This window comes from Myotis yumanensis, unplaced genomic scaffold, assembly GCF_028538775.1.
Source record: "Myotis yumanensis isolate MYYU_CA2020_CCGP unplaced genomic scaffold, mMyoYum1.0.hap1 SCAF_2, whole genome shotgun sequence".
Classification (NCBI taxonomy): domain Eukaryota; kingdom Metazoa; phylum Chordata; class Mammalia; order Chiroptera; family Vespertilionidae; genus Myotis; species Myotis yumanensis.
Genome location: NW_027223753.1, coordinates 29006422 through 29022646, shown reverse-complemented (window position 1 = coordinate 29022646; position 16225 = coordinate 29006422). Strand labels below are relative to the sequence as shown.

Below are 16225 nucleotides of genomic sequence, written 5' to 3'. Positions count from 1 at the left end.
TCCTCCTTGGGGCTCTATGGCTTATGAGGCCTTTATGGTTCCTAGTCTTTGTCACCCTGTGCTGGGGGCAAAGTCATTAGGTCTGTCCTTGAGTGTCCCGGGCTGTGTGGCTCACGTGACACGGGCAGAGCCCTGAGTTTCCCCTGGGGCTACATGACCCAGGTGTTCCCCTGCCCACGTGGCCCTTGTGTGGTCCAGGTGGCCATGTGGCATGGAGCCAGCACCGGAGCCACACTGGCTCCAGAGGGGTCAGCTGCACCCATGTTGGGGAACAGCCTCTGAGTGACCTTTGAGGTCAGAGCGGTCAGTGAGTGCTCCCTGCTCTTCCAGCACAAGGTGACCTTCGATCCTACCTCCTCCTACACCCTAGAGGACTTGAAGCCCGACACGCTGTACCACTTCCAGCTGGCCGCCCGTTCTGAGATGGGGCTGGGCGTCTTCACCCCCACCATTGAGGCCCGCACGGCACAGTCCAGTAAGTGTCCTCTGAGACTGCTGCGTGCTGCAGCTGGGCTGGGACACACACACGCACACCCTCCCCCTTGACCAGGCAGGCGGTCAGGTCAGCTGGGCCCTGGACTGGACTCTGGTCTGGGCTTCATAGAGAGGGGACAGGTAAGTGCCCTCTAGTCTGTGTCCAGGTGGCTACTGCACTCATTGCTTCCTGCCTGACTTCTGCCCCTACCACGCCCCCTCGCCCCACCCAGGTAAGTTCTGTGTCTGTGACTCATCTCCTTCCTCCACCCGCCTCTGCATTGGTCACACCAGCTGGCTAGGCAGTCCTCAGTGGTGGGACCACTACACTCGCCGTGGCCAGACCAGCCATCTCCCTCCCTGTATCCCCACATCTCATCTCCTCACCCATATTCCCGCCCTCATGCCCCCACCATGAGGATGTGTGGGCCATGCAGTCATGCCAAGCCAATTGCACACAGGGCACACCTGTAAGAATGGGACCACGTGACTGAGCGTGTCCATGTGCCTGCACTGCGGTCACGTGGCCATCTGTGTGGAACCAACCGCGGGGCTGTTTGTGATAACTTTGTGGCGTGTGTATTGCTGTACTCCCGCATGAGTGCGACTGATTCCGTGAGCGTGCGTGTTACCCCATCTGACCACCTGACCGCAGTCCTGCAGGTGTGTGTCAGTGAGTCTGTGCCCCTGTGATTGGTCTGTAAAGCTGTTCTTAGGATTGGGACCCAGCAAGTGTGTCTCTGGGTATCTGACCCCTGGCCCTATCTGCGGGTCTCTGCAGCTCTCCTGATGACACACCATGGGACCACGGCTGTCTGGTCATGTGGCCACAGCAGGCCACTGTCCACAGGCTCTGGGTGATGGCAGTGCTGTGGGTATGTGGCTGGATGGGACCGTGGCATTGGGACAGGAAGCGTCAGCATCTGTGAGAGGTCCATGTCACAGCGACTGCTCTAATGCGCCAGTGATGTCAGGGAGCCACGTGTGACGTGATGCTCATGGATTCGTTCCACAAGCACCTCTTGTGCTCCTGCTGGGCGCCAGGCCCCATACACAGTGCAGGTCTGGCAACACGACCCTGGCACAGCCTCTGCCCACGGGAATCCTAGTCTGCTGTTAAACCTGCAATTATCCAAATGAGCTTTTAATTACATTTGTGTAAAGTGCTGTGGAGGAGACAGACAGTGGAGAGATGGTGGGACGGGAAGAACCTCATCTGGTCTGCGGGTTCAGGGAGGGCTCCCTGGGGTGACACAAGGCCTCGGGCAGGGGGTCAGCAGGTGCCAGGGCCTGAAGGAGGTTGGTGTTTGGTTGTGGTCAGGGGCAAGCAGCAGGCCAATGTGGCTGGAGCAGCAGCCAGGCCACGGGGACAGAAGACAGGTGGGAGTGCTGGCTGACTGGCTGCTGCATGCGAATGCGTAGAGTTGCCTGACAGGATGCCAGGGACCAGTGAGGAGGCTGTGCGGCTGTTGGCAGAAGACGGCGGCTCAGGTGAGGTGTTGCTGAGGCGCTGGCAGTGGCTGTGCGGGCTGTCTGGGATGCTGACTGGCCAGGATCTGGTGATGGATGAGTCTGGGGGCTGAGTGGGAAACGTCAGGTGAAGCCTCTGTTTCTGATATATAGACCTGGGAGGAGGGTGGGAGCTCTCCTGAGGGTAGGCAGTGGGACAGAAGCAAGCACTCAAGCTCCAGATAATATTCTCCATCCGCTTGGCAGGCTGCCGGAGTCCGGGTGGAGATGGAGGGCCCTGAGGAGGATGGCCGGAGGTGGGAGGAGGTCCAAGAGAGAGGGGGTGTTGGAGGTGGAATAAGAGAGTTTCAAGAAGCAGGTCAGGTGTTGCTGCTGAGAGGTCAGGACCAGAGGAACGGGGAGGAATGGGTCTGGAAGAGAATTTTGGTGGTTTGAGGGACTGACGCCGATTGGATTTCACAAGGCAAGACGGGCAGTAAGGACATAGAGACGGAAAGCTCAGACGTCATGTTTAGTTGGGAGGAAGGGGACCCCTGTAGCTGGTGGGACATGGGGCTGAGGACGGGGGCCTGTCCTTTCTGATGGGGAAGTCTTAAGCATATTTAAATGCTGCTGGAGGGCAAAGGGGAATGGGAGGCTCCGGAGGGGCAGGGGCAGAGACCAGGTGCTGGGAGTGATTGGCCTCGGGCAGGAAGGGAAGGAAAGGAGAGAATGCAGTTTGTTGGTGGACGTGGCAGCAAGGGGTGGATGGAGCTGCTTTGGGGAAGCTGGTTTTCTCTGCGGAGTAGGAGAGAGGGTCAGGTGCTGAGGGAGGGGGGTCATGGGAGCCAGAGGTTTGAGGAGCATGAGGAGGTTGAAACTACTCTGTGTCACATGGCAGAGTGAGGTGGACAGGAAACAGGCTGTCAGGCAGAGTGGAGGGCCCAGGCGAGGCCATGGGGATGGGATCAGAGGATGCCACCCTGACTGGCCAGTTGGCTCTCCCGCCCCAGTGCTGCCGTAGAGAAGGTGGAGAGTTGGGTTTATTCATAGCTCAGGGGCAGGCCGGGCAGGAGCCTGGGGCAGGAAAGGGGAGAGGGAGTTGGAGTGTTGGTAAGACGGAGGACTTCAGTGTTCAGGCTAAATGCTGAGGACGGTAAGGATGGCAGTCGATGGGCAGAGGTCTCCAGGGGATACAGAGCAGGCATAGGGCCTTGAGCAGCTGAGCTGGGAAAGAGGTGAGGCCTGCGAGGGAGCGTTGGAGCGACGGTTTGGGGGAGGTAGGGCTGTTCCCGGTCGGTCACGGCATTATCCAGGGCATGAGCACGGCAGTGCTGGGGAGGAGCAAGCCTTGGAGTGCGGAGGCTGTGAAGTCACGTGGGCAGGGGTGGTGGCAGCACCTGAGATGCAAGAAGCCCATGGGGTGGCAGCAGTCCTGAGTGGGAATAGGGTCTGGAAGTGTCACTGGGAGCAAGGAAGGCACCGACCTGCCCCCTGACCCCCAAGGAGCCCATTGAGAGAGCACCTTTCTCAGGTACTTTATCTCCAAACTACCCGGGGCCATTGGCCTCCTTTGCATCTGGCCTCCAGTCTTTGTCACCTGTGGCTCTGGCACAGACCCCTGTCCAGGCAGGCACAGGCCAGGGGCATCCTTGTTCCAGAAGGGCCATTGCAGCCTCTTGTCCTCAGAAGAGAAGAGCTGTGTGCAGTTGCGTGCTCGGGGTGGGGGTGGCATGGCCCCGTGCTTGTGTGTGCCTGATGCTGTGTGTGTTTTGGGCGAGACACCATATTTGTGAGGCACTGTGTGAGAGACACCATATGTATGTGTGGGAGATACCGTTTGTGTGTGTGTGTGTGAGAGAGAGACAGCTGGCGTGCACATGCCTATGGTCCAGGGGTAGCCAGGCTGTCTGGCAGCAGTGGCTGTAGTCTGCTTGGGGGGCCCTCGGATAGCCATTGCCCCTCAGGGAATGACCTTCCTGGGTGAGTTCCCCTCCTCTGTGACTTGTCACCGTGCCTGTGACCCCCCTCCATCTGCCTGCTTCCCTCCATTTGTCTTCCCCAGCCCCCTCCGCCCCTCCCCAGAAGGTGACCTGTGTGAGCACGGGCTCCACCACAGTCCGGGTAAGTTGGGTCCCACCACCGGCCGACAGCCGCAACGGTGTTATCACCCAATACTCGGTGGCCTACGAGGCGGTGGACGGCGAGGACCGCCGGCGGCAGGTGGTGAACGGCATCAGCCGCGAACACTCCAGCTGGGACCTGGTGGGCCTGGAGAAGTGGACGGAGTACCGGGTGTGGGTGCGGGCGCACACGGACGTGGGCCCCGGCCCCGAGAGCAGCCCGGTGCTGGTGCGCACCAACGAGGACGGTAGGCAGCGACACCGGGGGACGGGCGGGAGGGGGGCCTGCAGACGGGGCCTTTGTCTCTCACGGGCCCAGGACTCCTCTTCCTGGTGTAGGCTTAATGGCCAAAACCGGGGAGATGTAGCTTATGGGATAGCCTGTTACGGGATAGCCTATGCCCAAATCCCAGCCTTCGGGGCTATTTCCAGGGCAGCCAGAGCCTTAAAAGGCTAAGATGGAAAAAGTAGCTCCCCTCCTCTAAGATTTGAGAGATGAGGACCAGGAAGATGGGTGCCAGAGACACTCAAAACACAATCAGGGAGACTCCACCTGGCCTGGACATTGGCATGATATGGGGCCCAGGAGGAGATACAACAGGCTGTGCTGACTTTGGGGTCATCAAAGACCTCTCCCCGAGTGAGGTAGCCTGAGCCAGAGGGGTCACAGGGTCCTGGGTCCTCCCCGCTGCCCGGCAGAGGGAGCCCTCTGTGTTCCTCTCCATGACAGGCGGTCTAAGGAAGCTGTATCAGGGCCTCTCCTGGGGCAGGAGGTGCAAGGGCAAGGCCCTGGAGTGTGCTGTGCCCACCCGAGCCAGGACCCCTACCTCCAGGACTGACTTCCTTGTCTCCCTGATCCCCAGTGCCCAGTGGGCCCCCACGGAAGGTGGAGGTGGAGCCGCTGAACTCCACCGCCGTGCACGTCTCCTGGAAGCTGCCGGTCCCCAGCAAGCAGCACGGCCAGATCCGAGGCTACCAGGTCACCTATGTGCGGCTGGAGAATGGCGAGCCCCGTGGCCCACCCATCATCCAGGACGTCATGCTGGCTGAGGCCCAGGTACGCCCCTGGGAGATGGTGGGGTGGGAGGGTGGGCGAGACCAACACGCCGGCTTCCTCTCTGGAGCCCAGGTTTGCTCCCTCTCCTGCTCCCAGAGGGACGGTGGCACTGAGACCAGGAGGTTAGGGCTAGGTTCCAGAAATAGGCCCTGCCAGCCCCCTCCGCCCTGTGCCAGTCCTGGCCTGGCAGTCCCCTCTGTGGCTCAGCCCCCAGCACCAGCACTAAATAGCTCTGTCTCCACAGACCCAGGCCTCCGTTGTCACCGCTACCTGGGCTTCCGCCCCTCCAAGTCCTCCTGTGAACCTTCGCTGTCACATGAGGCAAGGCTTTCGAGATATACCTTCCTCCTAGACAGTGCTGAGCTGGCCAGCTACTGCTCCCACAAGGGCCGAGAAAGCCCTCCTGGGCAGTCTTCTCCCCCAGCTTGGCCCTTGGCCATTGCCGCGTTCTGTGAATGGCCAAGCTGGGATGTTCATCTGTGCCAGGCCCCCAGGAGGATGGCTCATTCCCTTATGCTTACTCTCAAGAGCTGGGCCTGCCAGCGAGCCTCACATCTCCCTCTGTATTCTGTCCTGGGGGGTGATGATTCTGCCCCTGAGCTTGGGGTGAGGTCCCTCGGGTATCCTCAGCACTGGGTTGCTGTTCAGATGAAGAACCTGGGGTCCTGGGAGGGGGTGTGATGGCCCAGAATTCCCAGTAAGTAGGTGGCTGAGCTTGGGTAAGAAGCCAAGTCTCTGGAGTCCCGGGGAAAGGGCTGTGATTGCTATTGCAAGCCCCCTCCCAACATATTCTGCTGAAAAGACCTAACATCTGGCGTGGTGTGCTCTCAGCGTCTCCCCATCTAGAATCCGGGCCTTCAGGAAGCCAGCCCTCAGGAAAGGAGCCCTGATTCCCTCCAGAACCATGCACCCTCCCCTTCCAGCTTCCCACCCTACCTGGGCTGGGATCGGAGGTGCAAGCACTTGCCCTGCTCTGTGCTTACTGGCGGTCTCACCCACATAGACAAGGGCCTTCATACCTCCCGCTGGGCTCAGCCCTCTGAACAAGATTCCTTTTTCCCCAGGAGATACCCTCTTACTCCCCTCAGCCTGTCGGGTGCTCAGAGAACAAGGGGGTGGAAGAGGCAGGCATGTGTACCCGCCGCATTCCTGGGGCAGGTTGAGGGCTCCTCCTGGAGCCTCAGCGGACACACCCACCCAGAAACATCCCGGGAATGGGCTCTCTCCAGCCCCTCCCGCCCTAGGGGCCAGCACACAGCTGCAGCCAGTGGGATTCTGGAGAAGCCTTTTCTGGAGCCCCCTTCTGGTCCAAGGTGGTTTAAAGGGAGCTGGGCTGTAGGAGGAGAGACATTGCCCTCTTGGCCTCAAGCATCCTGTGACCTGGGTGGGGGTGGGGGGTTAAGCATGCGCTCAGGCTCCAGGGAAGCCCCCGTGGGACTGGGTCATTCTGCTCTGAGCCAGTAGGAGAGCAGATGGGGCCTGGTCCCCAGTCTGGCCACAGGGCCCAGCTGTCCCCTGAGTGGTCTGTCAAGGACACCACAGGCTGTCCTTCACTCAGCAGCACCATCTGCTAGGCTCAGGGCCCCCATCCATTCTGAAAGAACCATGGGGTATGTGCCCCCGAGAGTGTGTAGCCAGACGAGTCTGCTTCTGTGAATGTCTCAGGTTTGTCTCTGTTTCTCATGGTCTCTGACCACACCTCCCTGTGTCCTTCTGTCCCTGTCTCGTGGTCTCTCTCTCCTTTGTTTCCATTTCTCCCTCTCACTGTGCTTCTGTCTGTTTCATCCTCTTCTCTCTCCTTTCCTCTGATCCCTTCCTGCTCTCCTTCCTCGTTATTTTGCTCCACTTGCTCTGTATTTCCCTTCCTCTCTCTCACTCTGCCTCCAACACAGGAGAGGTGCCCCGTGAGAACCTCCCTGCCCAGGCCTGCCTTGCACGGTGCATGCCTCCCATCAGGCCGGGAGCCTAGAGCAGAGGTGGGCCCAGCCATGGCTGGTAGGGGCCTGCCAGTGGCCTCCCCCCATACCCTGTCCCACTCTCCTTGCAAGGCCTTTCCAGCAGCGCTTCCCAGAACAGAAGGAACTGGGCACAGTGCGCAGAGGCCAGACCAGCACGGTGAGGATGGCTGGGCTGGAGGACCCGCGGTACCTCCCTCTTGGAGATGTCACAGACCGTTCCCCTGCGCTGTGCTGTGCTGTGCACCTGCCAAGCCCCAGCACTCCAGTGCCGTAGGATTGCAGGATGGAGACGTTACTTCCTCCACCTGTCCAGCTAGTACACCTACTGCATCATGAACTAAAGAAGAATGCACCAAGAAATAGCAACACTGCAGCCCTGGCGCATGCCTCCGTACCTTGATGAGATCTTAGGCATCCCAGGGAGGAACAGGGGTCTGACTGCCTCCCCCGTGCCTGTGGGGCAGGGCCCCGGCTCTGAGTTTGGCATTCACACCCCTGTCACCTTGCTGTCCAGCCTGCCCTGGGCTCCACCCCCAGCCATGGTGCAGCTCTCAGTGTCCCCAGGACAGTCCTCCTGCCTAGGATGACTGTATAATCTATTGTCCCAACTGGGATACTTTTGAAGGTAAAAGGATACTTTTGCGAGTAAGTAATCATACCGTGGCGACAAGCGTAGGCCAAGCCTGTCCCGGGCAAACCAGGTTGTGCAGTCACCCTCCCTGCTCATCCCGTGGTGTCTTCCCTCCCAGCTACCTGAGCTGTCCTGCCCACCCCCATGTCGGGCGGCCTGGCCCTCAAAGAACCTTCAGGTGCGCTCTCTGATCCCTCAGTAGCCTGGAGCCCTCTCCTCCTCAGCCCTGACACACACAGTTGGGCTCATGAGGCAGGGGCTGGGATCTTCAGGTGGAGAGTTGTTTTGGGGTGCTGCCCTCATGGGCACGTCTGAGGCCCATGTCCTCCATCTGCCCTCCCTGGGCCAGACTCTCTCCAGGCCAAAGTCTTTCACATCCTGTCTCCCTTTCTCTCCCTCTCCCGCGGTCAGTGGCAGCCAGAGGAGCCCGAGGACTATGTAAGTAACAGGTGTGCGAATGCGGGCGAAACCTGGGTCAGGCTGGGCTCTTGGGTCACTCCCTCTCTTCCGCCTTTCCTCCCAGCCTGAGCCGCCGAGATCCACAGGGCACCAGCCACATCTGGAGAAAATAGGCATCTAGACAGGAGCCCCGAGCTGAGCCACCATTGGCCTTGCCTCTAATCCTTTCTTCTCGCCTGTTGAGCAGCAATTTCAGGCCAGTGTTTGTGATTGACCAGGGCCTGGCCACTGCTCTGGCCAGACGGAGATGGAGTTAAATCCAATCCTGATTGTTAGGCCTTATTGATCCCCGGAATGAAAAGTCACCTGCTCTGGGCCCAGGCTGGGAGGGGGATCCTGGGAGCCCGGTTCCATCATCGATGCATTCTGGAGTCCCAGCCCTGGGAGACCCTCCAGCTGGGGCAGGAGGGGGCCTGCAAGGGTTTGGTGGTGGCTGCAGTGACCCATCTGAGGCTCAGAGCTGGAGGGACACCAGGGCTGGTGGTGACAGCTCTGTTCCCAGTGCACGTTGGTCCCTCCCTTCTTCCCTCTGTGTGGCGTGGCTTGGTCTCCCATGGTTTCTCAACGTGTCCGAAAATGATGCCTTGGCTGGACAAGGGCATATGGGCAGGGCCTGCTGAGGCAGGGAGGACAGTGCCTTGGCTGACTTCTCAGGCATCATTGGACTGATGGGTTAGTGCATTCCCCAGTGTGGGGGTTCCCTGTCCTTGTCTCTCCTCCCTGTCTCAGGAGGCATTGCAGGGCATAAGGTGTTTGTGGAGCCAGTGCCTCAATGGGGGTCAGATTGGGGTCCTGACTTGATCCTGCAGGGTGGTACTTTGGCCCATTCCTCTACCTTGCTCTGTGGGTGTGCATGGGTGTGTGTACCAGGAGCCACGCAAGGTGCTGTGTGCGTGCGAGGCCCTGTGTGTCATGTGTGCACAGACCTCACGAGGTGTTATTCGCGGTACAATGGAGTGAAAGAACAGTGTGGCCCTTTGTTCTTGTCTGAAAGGAAGAACGAGCTGTCTGCCCCAGGCGTGTGGATCCTGGCACGGGCGGGGCCCTCCTGGGCACACATCCCACCTGCCTGGTCCCGCCTCTAGCAGAGGCCAGCATTGCACAGCACCCTCCCAGGACCTCCGGCCCTCTGAGCCTGGGGACGCCCCACCGGCTAAGAACCTGAGGTGGCTGGCCTGGTCTGGCTTCTCCTTGCTCTCCTGTGATGGGCATGGGCTCCTCCTCCTCCCTTAGGAAACCACCATTAGCGGCCTGACCCCCGAGACCACCTACTCCATTACTGTCGCTGCCTACACCACCAAAGGAGACGGTGCCCGAAGCAAGCCCAAAATTGTCATGACGACGGGGGCAGGTGAGTAAGGGGTCCTGGACAGCTGAGGGAGGGGCTGCGAGGAGGGCAGTGCCAGAGCCCAGTGCGTGGTTGTTCAGTCCCAGGCCGGCCCACCATGATGGTCAGCACCACAGCCATGAACACTGCCCTGCTCCAGTGGAACCCACCCAAGGAGCTGCCTGGCGAGCTGCTGGGCTACCGGCTGCAGTACTACCGGGCTGACGAGACAAGGCCCAACACCATAGATTTTGGCAAGGATGACCAGCACTTTACGGTCACTGGCCTGCACAAGGGGGCCACCTACATCTTTCGGCTTGCCGCCAAGAACCGGGCCGGCCTAGGTGAGGAGTTCAAGAAGGAGATCATGACCCCCGAGGACGTGCCCAGCGGCTTCCCTCAAAACCTGCACGTGATAGGGCTGACTACCTCCACCACGGAACTGGCCTGGGACCCCCCAGTGCTGGCGGAACAGAACGGGCACATCACCAGCTACACCGTGGTTTACCACGACATCAACAGCCAGCAGGAGCTGCAGAACACCACTGCCGACACGCGCCTGACTCTCTCCGGCCTCAAGCCAGACACCACTTACGACATCAAGGTCCGCGCACATACCAGCAAAGGCGCCGGCCCACTCAGCCCCAGCATCCAGTCCCGGACCATGCCCATGGAGCAAGGTGTGTGCTGCGGGCACGTAGCTGCTCCTGGGGAACTCTGCTGCTTTTGACCCACTGACTTCTGGCCACTGATCCACCGGCCTCTGCTCTGTGACCCTCCAGTCTCTCATGGCCATGACCACTAACCTCTAGCAGATGGGCACTGCATTCTCCGTGTGTGACCTCTGACCTCTGCTGTCTTGACCTCCTGACCTCTGCTGTGTGACTCTCCAGTCTCTTGTGACCTTGACCCACTGATCTCTTTTGACTGTATCACCATTCTTGGGTCTGCGACACTAATCTCTTGGGGCCACAACCCACTGACCTCTTAATGGACGTGCTGCACTCTCTCTGGTGTTTGGCTACATGCTTCTCATGACCAAAGCCCACTGACCTGTGGCCACTCTGACCTGGTGCCTGTGAGCGCCAGCTTTGACCCAGGCACTCTTGGAGATCCTGGCCATGGGTGCTGTGGCATCTGTCAGCTGGGTGCTCACTGTGTGGAATTGCTGGGCCTGGGGGCTGAGCTGTGTGATTTGAAGCCGGCTGGGAGTGGGGTACCTGGTTCTCTGCAACTGTTCCTAACCCCTGCACCTCAGTGAGTGTCTCTTCCTGGCTGGGAACCTTTCAGGCCCATTCACTCCACCCCAGTGACCACAGCAGCACTGACTCCCTGCTTATATGTTCCACAGTGTTTGCCAAGAACTTCCATGTGGCGGCCGCAATGAAGACATCTGTCCTGCTCAGCTGGGAGGTTCCTGACTCCTACAAGTCGGCTGTACCCTTCAAGGTGGGTAAGGGCCACAGCCAGTCCAGCCTGCATGCGGGACGGCACGGCCACAATTCCAGTCCCGTTGTGGGCACGTGTATGTGTGCGTGGCGCAGGACCCTGGTTCAGTGTGCGCGCACGAGCTCCATCCTGCAGGCCTGTGACGGGGCGCCCTCCCCCCTTTCCCCGCAGATTCTGTACAACGGGCAGAGTGTGGAGGTGGATGGGCACTCGATGCAGAAGCTGATCGCAAACCTGCAGCCAAACACGGAGTACTCGTTCGTGCTGATGAACCGGGGCAGCAGCGCCGGGGGCCTGCAGCACCTTGTGTCCATCCGCACTGCCCCTGACCTCCTGCCGCACAAGCCGGAGCCCGCCTCTGCCTACATGGAGGACGGCCGCTTCACCCTCTCCATGCCCCACGTGGAGGACCCCTCCCTCATCAGGTGTGCGGACGAGGCCTTGGGCAGGAGGACAGGGCCGGTGACGTGGGCATGGACAATGACAGGCCTGTTTCCTGCTCTGCCCGTCCAGGTGGTTCTACATCGTGGTGGTGCCCATTGACCGTGTGGGTGGGAGCATGCTGACGCCAAGGTGGAGCACCCCTGAGGAGCTGGAGCTGGACGAGGTGCGGGCTGGGGCAGGGCAGCGCTATGACAGCCCCGTGGCAGTGGTTAGCTGTGGCCCCAGGGGCTCCCCTAAATTGGAGTCACTCTCTGGTTGCTCTTGTTGGCAGCCAGGCCCCTCCGGGGAAGAAGGACTCTGAGATGGCTCCCAAGAGTTCCAGAGAACTGGCTTATGGAGGATTCCCTGAAGGAGTTTGCCAAGGATCCCTGGAGTGGGAGAGGCAGAAACATCTCTGTGGGTCTAGAGAACCTTGAGCTCTGTAGGCTCTAGAGCAGTGGTTCTCAACCTTCTGGCCCTTTAAATACAGTTCCTCATGTTGTGACCCAACCATAAGGTTATTTCCGTTGCTACTTCATAACTGTAACGTTGCTGCAGTTATGAATGGTAATGTAAATATCTGATATGCAGGATGGTCTTAGGCGACCCCTGTGAAAGGGTCGTTCGACCACCAAAGGGGTCGCGACCCACAGGTTGAGAACCGCTGCTCTAGAGGGTCTCCAGGGTCTAGAGTGGAGCCCCCAGGGCCTTTGGGAGCCTCGTCCTGTCCTAGCAGCGTGGAACCGGCAGAGGCAGGTTACCCAGAGGGTAGGAGCGGCACTGCTATTACTGGGTTGGCGGGAAGGAGTGGCATTGCCGTATCTGGTGTCCGGCATTTTTCTGCGAGGAAAGCAGGCTGGGCAGGCTCGGGCCCCTTACACAGACGGTGAGCCCTGGTCTCGGCTCAGGGACACGTGCTCCAGGGCCGGTGTGACTGTGCTCTGCTCTGTCAGCTCCTGGAAGCCATCGAACAGGGCAGCAGCGGGGAGCGGCGGCGGCGGCGACAGACAGAGCGGCTAAAGCCTTACGTGGCTGCTCAGGTGGACGTGCTCCCTGAGACCTTCACCCTGGGGGACAAGAAGAGCTACCAGGGCTTCTACAACCGGCCCCTGTCCTCGGACCTGAGCTACCAGTGCTTTGTGCTCGCCTCCCTGAAGGAGCCCGTGGACCAGGTCTGCCTGAGCACCTGGGCCCCCAGCACCCCGAGACCCCAGGCCTGACCCCAGACCAGGCCAGGCTCAAACACCCTGAGATCCCAGGCGTGAGGCAGCCCCAGAAACCCCAGACCTACATAAAAGATTGTAAGACACCAGCCTCTAGGATCCAGAAAGCCAGGCCTAGTCTATCCTAGGGACCCAGTCAGCTGACCAGGCTCTTAGGTCCGGGAGACCAGGCCCAGCCCCAGAGCCCTCTCTCGAGGTTTGGTGGGCAGCGGGTGGGAGATCTCACACCGAGCTCACTGCCTGTGCTGTTCCCCCACTGGGCCACAGAAGCGCTATGCCGCCAGCCCCTACTCCGATGAGATTGTGGTCCAGGTGGCGCCAGCCCAGCAGCAGGAGGAGCCCGAGATGCTGTGGGTGACAGGCCCCGTCCTGGCAGTCATCCTCATCATCCTCATTGTCATCGCCATCCTCCTGTTCAAGAGGTGAGTATTGCGCTCAGGACTGCAGGGCGGCCACCTGTCCCCAGACTCCCAGGCCCTCCCCAGGCATGGTGCATTCGGGCACAGGGCAGTCACACCCGCCCGGGGCTCGGTGGGAAGCCAGAAAGAGCAGAAGCAGCGTGTGTGCACATGTGTCTGTTACCTAGGTGTGATAAGAAGCCGCGGCTTCACAGAGGGCTGGTTCACGTGCATCCGTGGGCGTATCTGTCCATTAGTCTCTGTCCGGCGGGCGTGAGCATGTCTGTCTCAGATACTGCCCTCTCCTGGTCTCCTACCGTCAGCAGTGCCTCTCCCACCATTCCCAGATGCCTCCCCAGCTTGGCTCTCCCGCTTAGGCCTAGGGAGGTCCAGGCCCGGCTGGAGGCCCCCATGCCCACGGATGTTTACTTGGCAGACATTGATTGAGTGCTGCTGCGATTGCAGCATTCACAGCTGTCCTAACTCAGTGCATCTTGAACTTTCCCCGAAACCCTCCTCTCATTGCCCTAGTTACCACCCTCACCCTTCCTCTTCCTCTCCCTCCTCTGCCTCCTCTGAGCCCTATCCTGAATACCTATGGATCTACTCCCCCTGTCCCGCTGGGCTCCCCACGGATCAGGCACGTGCAGGCAGCTGTCACCTAGCACACAGCACATCTCAGTTCTCTCCCCACCTAGTTGTAGCCACCTGCTCTTGGGGTCCCCCTTTCTATCCTTTAATCTTGCAGCCTGAATGGTATTACCAAAGATTAAAATTTGTCGCCTCAGTTTAAATCTTTTTAGTGATTCCCAAGATAAACCCTCACCTCAGTAACCTGACAGTCAAACGCCTGGCTAGTCTGGCCCCTGCCACCACTCCCGGACATTGTCACACAACCAATGCAGCCCCCCCGCCAGCTCAGACTGTGCCCCCCTCCACTCTGCAGCTGCCCCATCCCTGCCCACCTACCAGCTGCCATCTCATCCTTTAAGGCTCCCCCGGGCCCCACCTCTTCCCCACACTGTCCCTCATCTGCCCCAGCGATAAGGCAGGTGCTGGGCCTGCATATCCAGCACCCAACACAAGGCTGGGCCTGCAAGACACGTCAGTGAGCGCGTGTTGGTCTGTGTGTCTGAACACATCTCCATGTATGAGTTCCTGAGTTCTGTGCCCCATCTCTGCCCAGACCCCTGGCCCCTGACCTGCACCCATTGCCTCTTCCCCAAAGAGTTAGCTCCTTCCTCCCAGGGTGAATAGGACGGACTGTCCCAATCCAGGGCATGGAGACCTCTGGGCGGGGACCTGAGGAGCGTCCCCACACCCACTCATCCTCCTTCCCACTCCGTCTGGGTCCTGGTGTCTGTCAGGAGAGGCGGCCCCCTCCCCTCTCTGTGGGTGCCATAGGTAGGTCCCACAGTGTCCCCCATGTCCTGAGAGGACCTGAGTTCTTGGTGGAAATAGTGACCGTTCCTTTCTTCTGTCCTTGCCTGTCTTTCTGGACCTAGTAAACAAGAAAGGTAGGAGTCATTCCTTCTGTCTTCACACGCCTCCCCTGTCACTGATGATCCCTGTGCATATTTCGGGCCCAGCAGGGAGGGGCGGTGCTTTGACCGGAAGCGTCCTGGCCTGTGGCTGTCCTGTAGCGCAGCAGGCTCTGGGGCAGGCTCTGGCACTCTCTCCACTTGCACCCTGTACAAGGAACGCCCTTTCTCCAGGGCCCGGCCACAGCACAGACTCGATGCTTCCCCTGTGTGCACGGACTGGCTCCCTGTTCTGAGTTATCTAAGTGCTGCAGGAGACAGTCTTGTGTGTATGCAAAGAGCACTGCTTGCAAGGCACTGGGGAAGTGTGTACCGCTACACACTCGTGCAAACTCACATAAGTTCTTCCCTCTAGACATGCCCTCGTCTCCTGAGCAGAAGCAGACCCTGGGTGCTTGTCAGCAGCTAGACCCCGTAGTCTGTCTCTGACCCTGTCCTTGTAAGCAGGGGAACTGAGGCCATCAAGGGAGGACTCTGCCGGCTAGGGTGATGCGTGCCCTGTCCTGCCCCTGCTGCTCTGAGCATTTACCCTGATACCGAGAATCAGACAGCTGGGGCCCAGCGCTCTGTGATGTTTGTGTATCTTATGTGTCGTTTGCATGTTTATTCCTGGTGGCTCCTGCTGTCTCAGCTGTGGCGGCCTTAGGGACAGCAGCTACTGCCCAATGGTGACCTGCCCTCTATCGGAAGGAGCCACCAGCCTCTGCAACCCCTTCTCCCTCGCTGCACCTCCCTCCACTCCCCACACCTGCTGTCTCCCCACCCCTACCCTGTGTTCTCCATGTCGAAGCTGCTCTGCCCGTGGCTCCCCTGTGCTCAGAGACTCCAGGAGCGGGCGGGCGGGGGACAGAGCCATGAACTCGGGGACTCCGTGGCAGCCAGCCACACCATCCATCTCTGTCCTCTGCCTGGACCTCGGGTTCTCACCAGCTGTCCTTCTGCCTCTTCAGGAAAAGGACCCACTCCCCATCGTCCAAGGACGAGCAGTCAATTGGGCTGAAGGACTCTTTGCTGGCCCACTCCTCCGACCCCGTGGAGATGCGCAGGCTCAACTACCAGACCCCAGGTAGGCAGTTCCTCCGGCCTGCCTGCCCAGCCCAGGCCTGCAGGTCCCTGGGGTCTCCACCGAGGGACCCTGGCCGTGTGCCCCATTTCCTGTTCCTCCTTTCTGCCCTTCTCCCTGTACCGTCCGCTTTGTTGCAGTGACTGAGGAGCCCCTATCACCAACAGCTGGACAGGCACTCCGGGCCCTAGGAGCCTGACGGGAGGCCCAGCTGTTTAGGCTTAGGCCCTGCCTTGTCTTCGGTCTGTCTGAATATGGGCTAGGGACCCTCACAGAGCCCACATCCCAGGCACGGGGTGGCCAGCGCCTGCACTCTAGCGCCTCCACATAAAAGAGGGGTGTGTTGGTAGAAAACGCCCATCAGACACTTGTGGGGTGGCGTGCCCACGTGTGATTCTTCCTGGAGCTGGCCCCAGCTCCTCCGTGAGAGCATAGGGGCCCTGCACAGGGCGTGGTGTCCGCCTTCCTTTCCCAGCCACTCTCACGTGGCTCCCTTGTTCCTCTGCCTGTCTTTCCCTCCCTGGGCCTCAGCAGACACCTCTCCCCTGGGTGGCACCTCCCAGACTGCCCAGCCCCCACACAGGCCTGCGGGGGGCGGTGGGGGGCGGTTCTCTCCTGGGCCCCAGAACCTCTCTGCGTCTTCCAGCATG

At 60.1% G+C, this 16225-nt stretch overlaps 1 protein-coding gene across 6 annotated transcripts in view; it reads left to right on the top strand.

Annotated features, from left to right (window-relative positions):
- PTPRF (protein tyrosine phosphatase receptor type F) overlaps positions 1–16225 on the top strand; it is an 82187-nt gene that overhangs the window by 53830 nt on the left and 12132 nt on the right. For 2 of the 6 annotated variants that reach the window (XM_070404946.1, XM_070404948.1), the window contains exons 11-22: positions 331–475; positions 3989–4294; positions 4910–5103; positions 8104–8130; positions 9385–9502; positions 9580–10158; positions 10830–10927; positions 11099–11352; positions 11441–11534; positions 12304–12522; positions 12841–12995; positions 15463–15578. In XM_070404946.1, coding sequence (XP_070261047.1) covers positions 331–475; positions 3989–4294; positions 4910–5103; positions 8104–8130; positions 9385–9502; positions 9580–10158; positions 10830–10927; positions 11099–11352; positions 11441–11534; positions 12304–12522; positions 12841–12995; positions 15463–15578 — 2305 coding nt within the window. The remainder of the gene's footprint in view (positions 1–330; positions 476–3988; positions 4295–4909; positions 5104–8103; positions 8131–9384; positions 9503–9579; positions 10159–10829; positions 10928–11098; positions 11353–11440; positions 11535–12303; positions 12523–12840; positions 12996–15462; positions 15579–16225) is intronic. The other 4 variants (XM_070404947.1, XM_070404949.1, XM_070404950.1 and 1 more) reach the window with 3 other exon arrangements.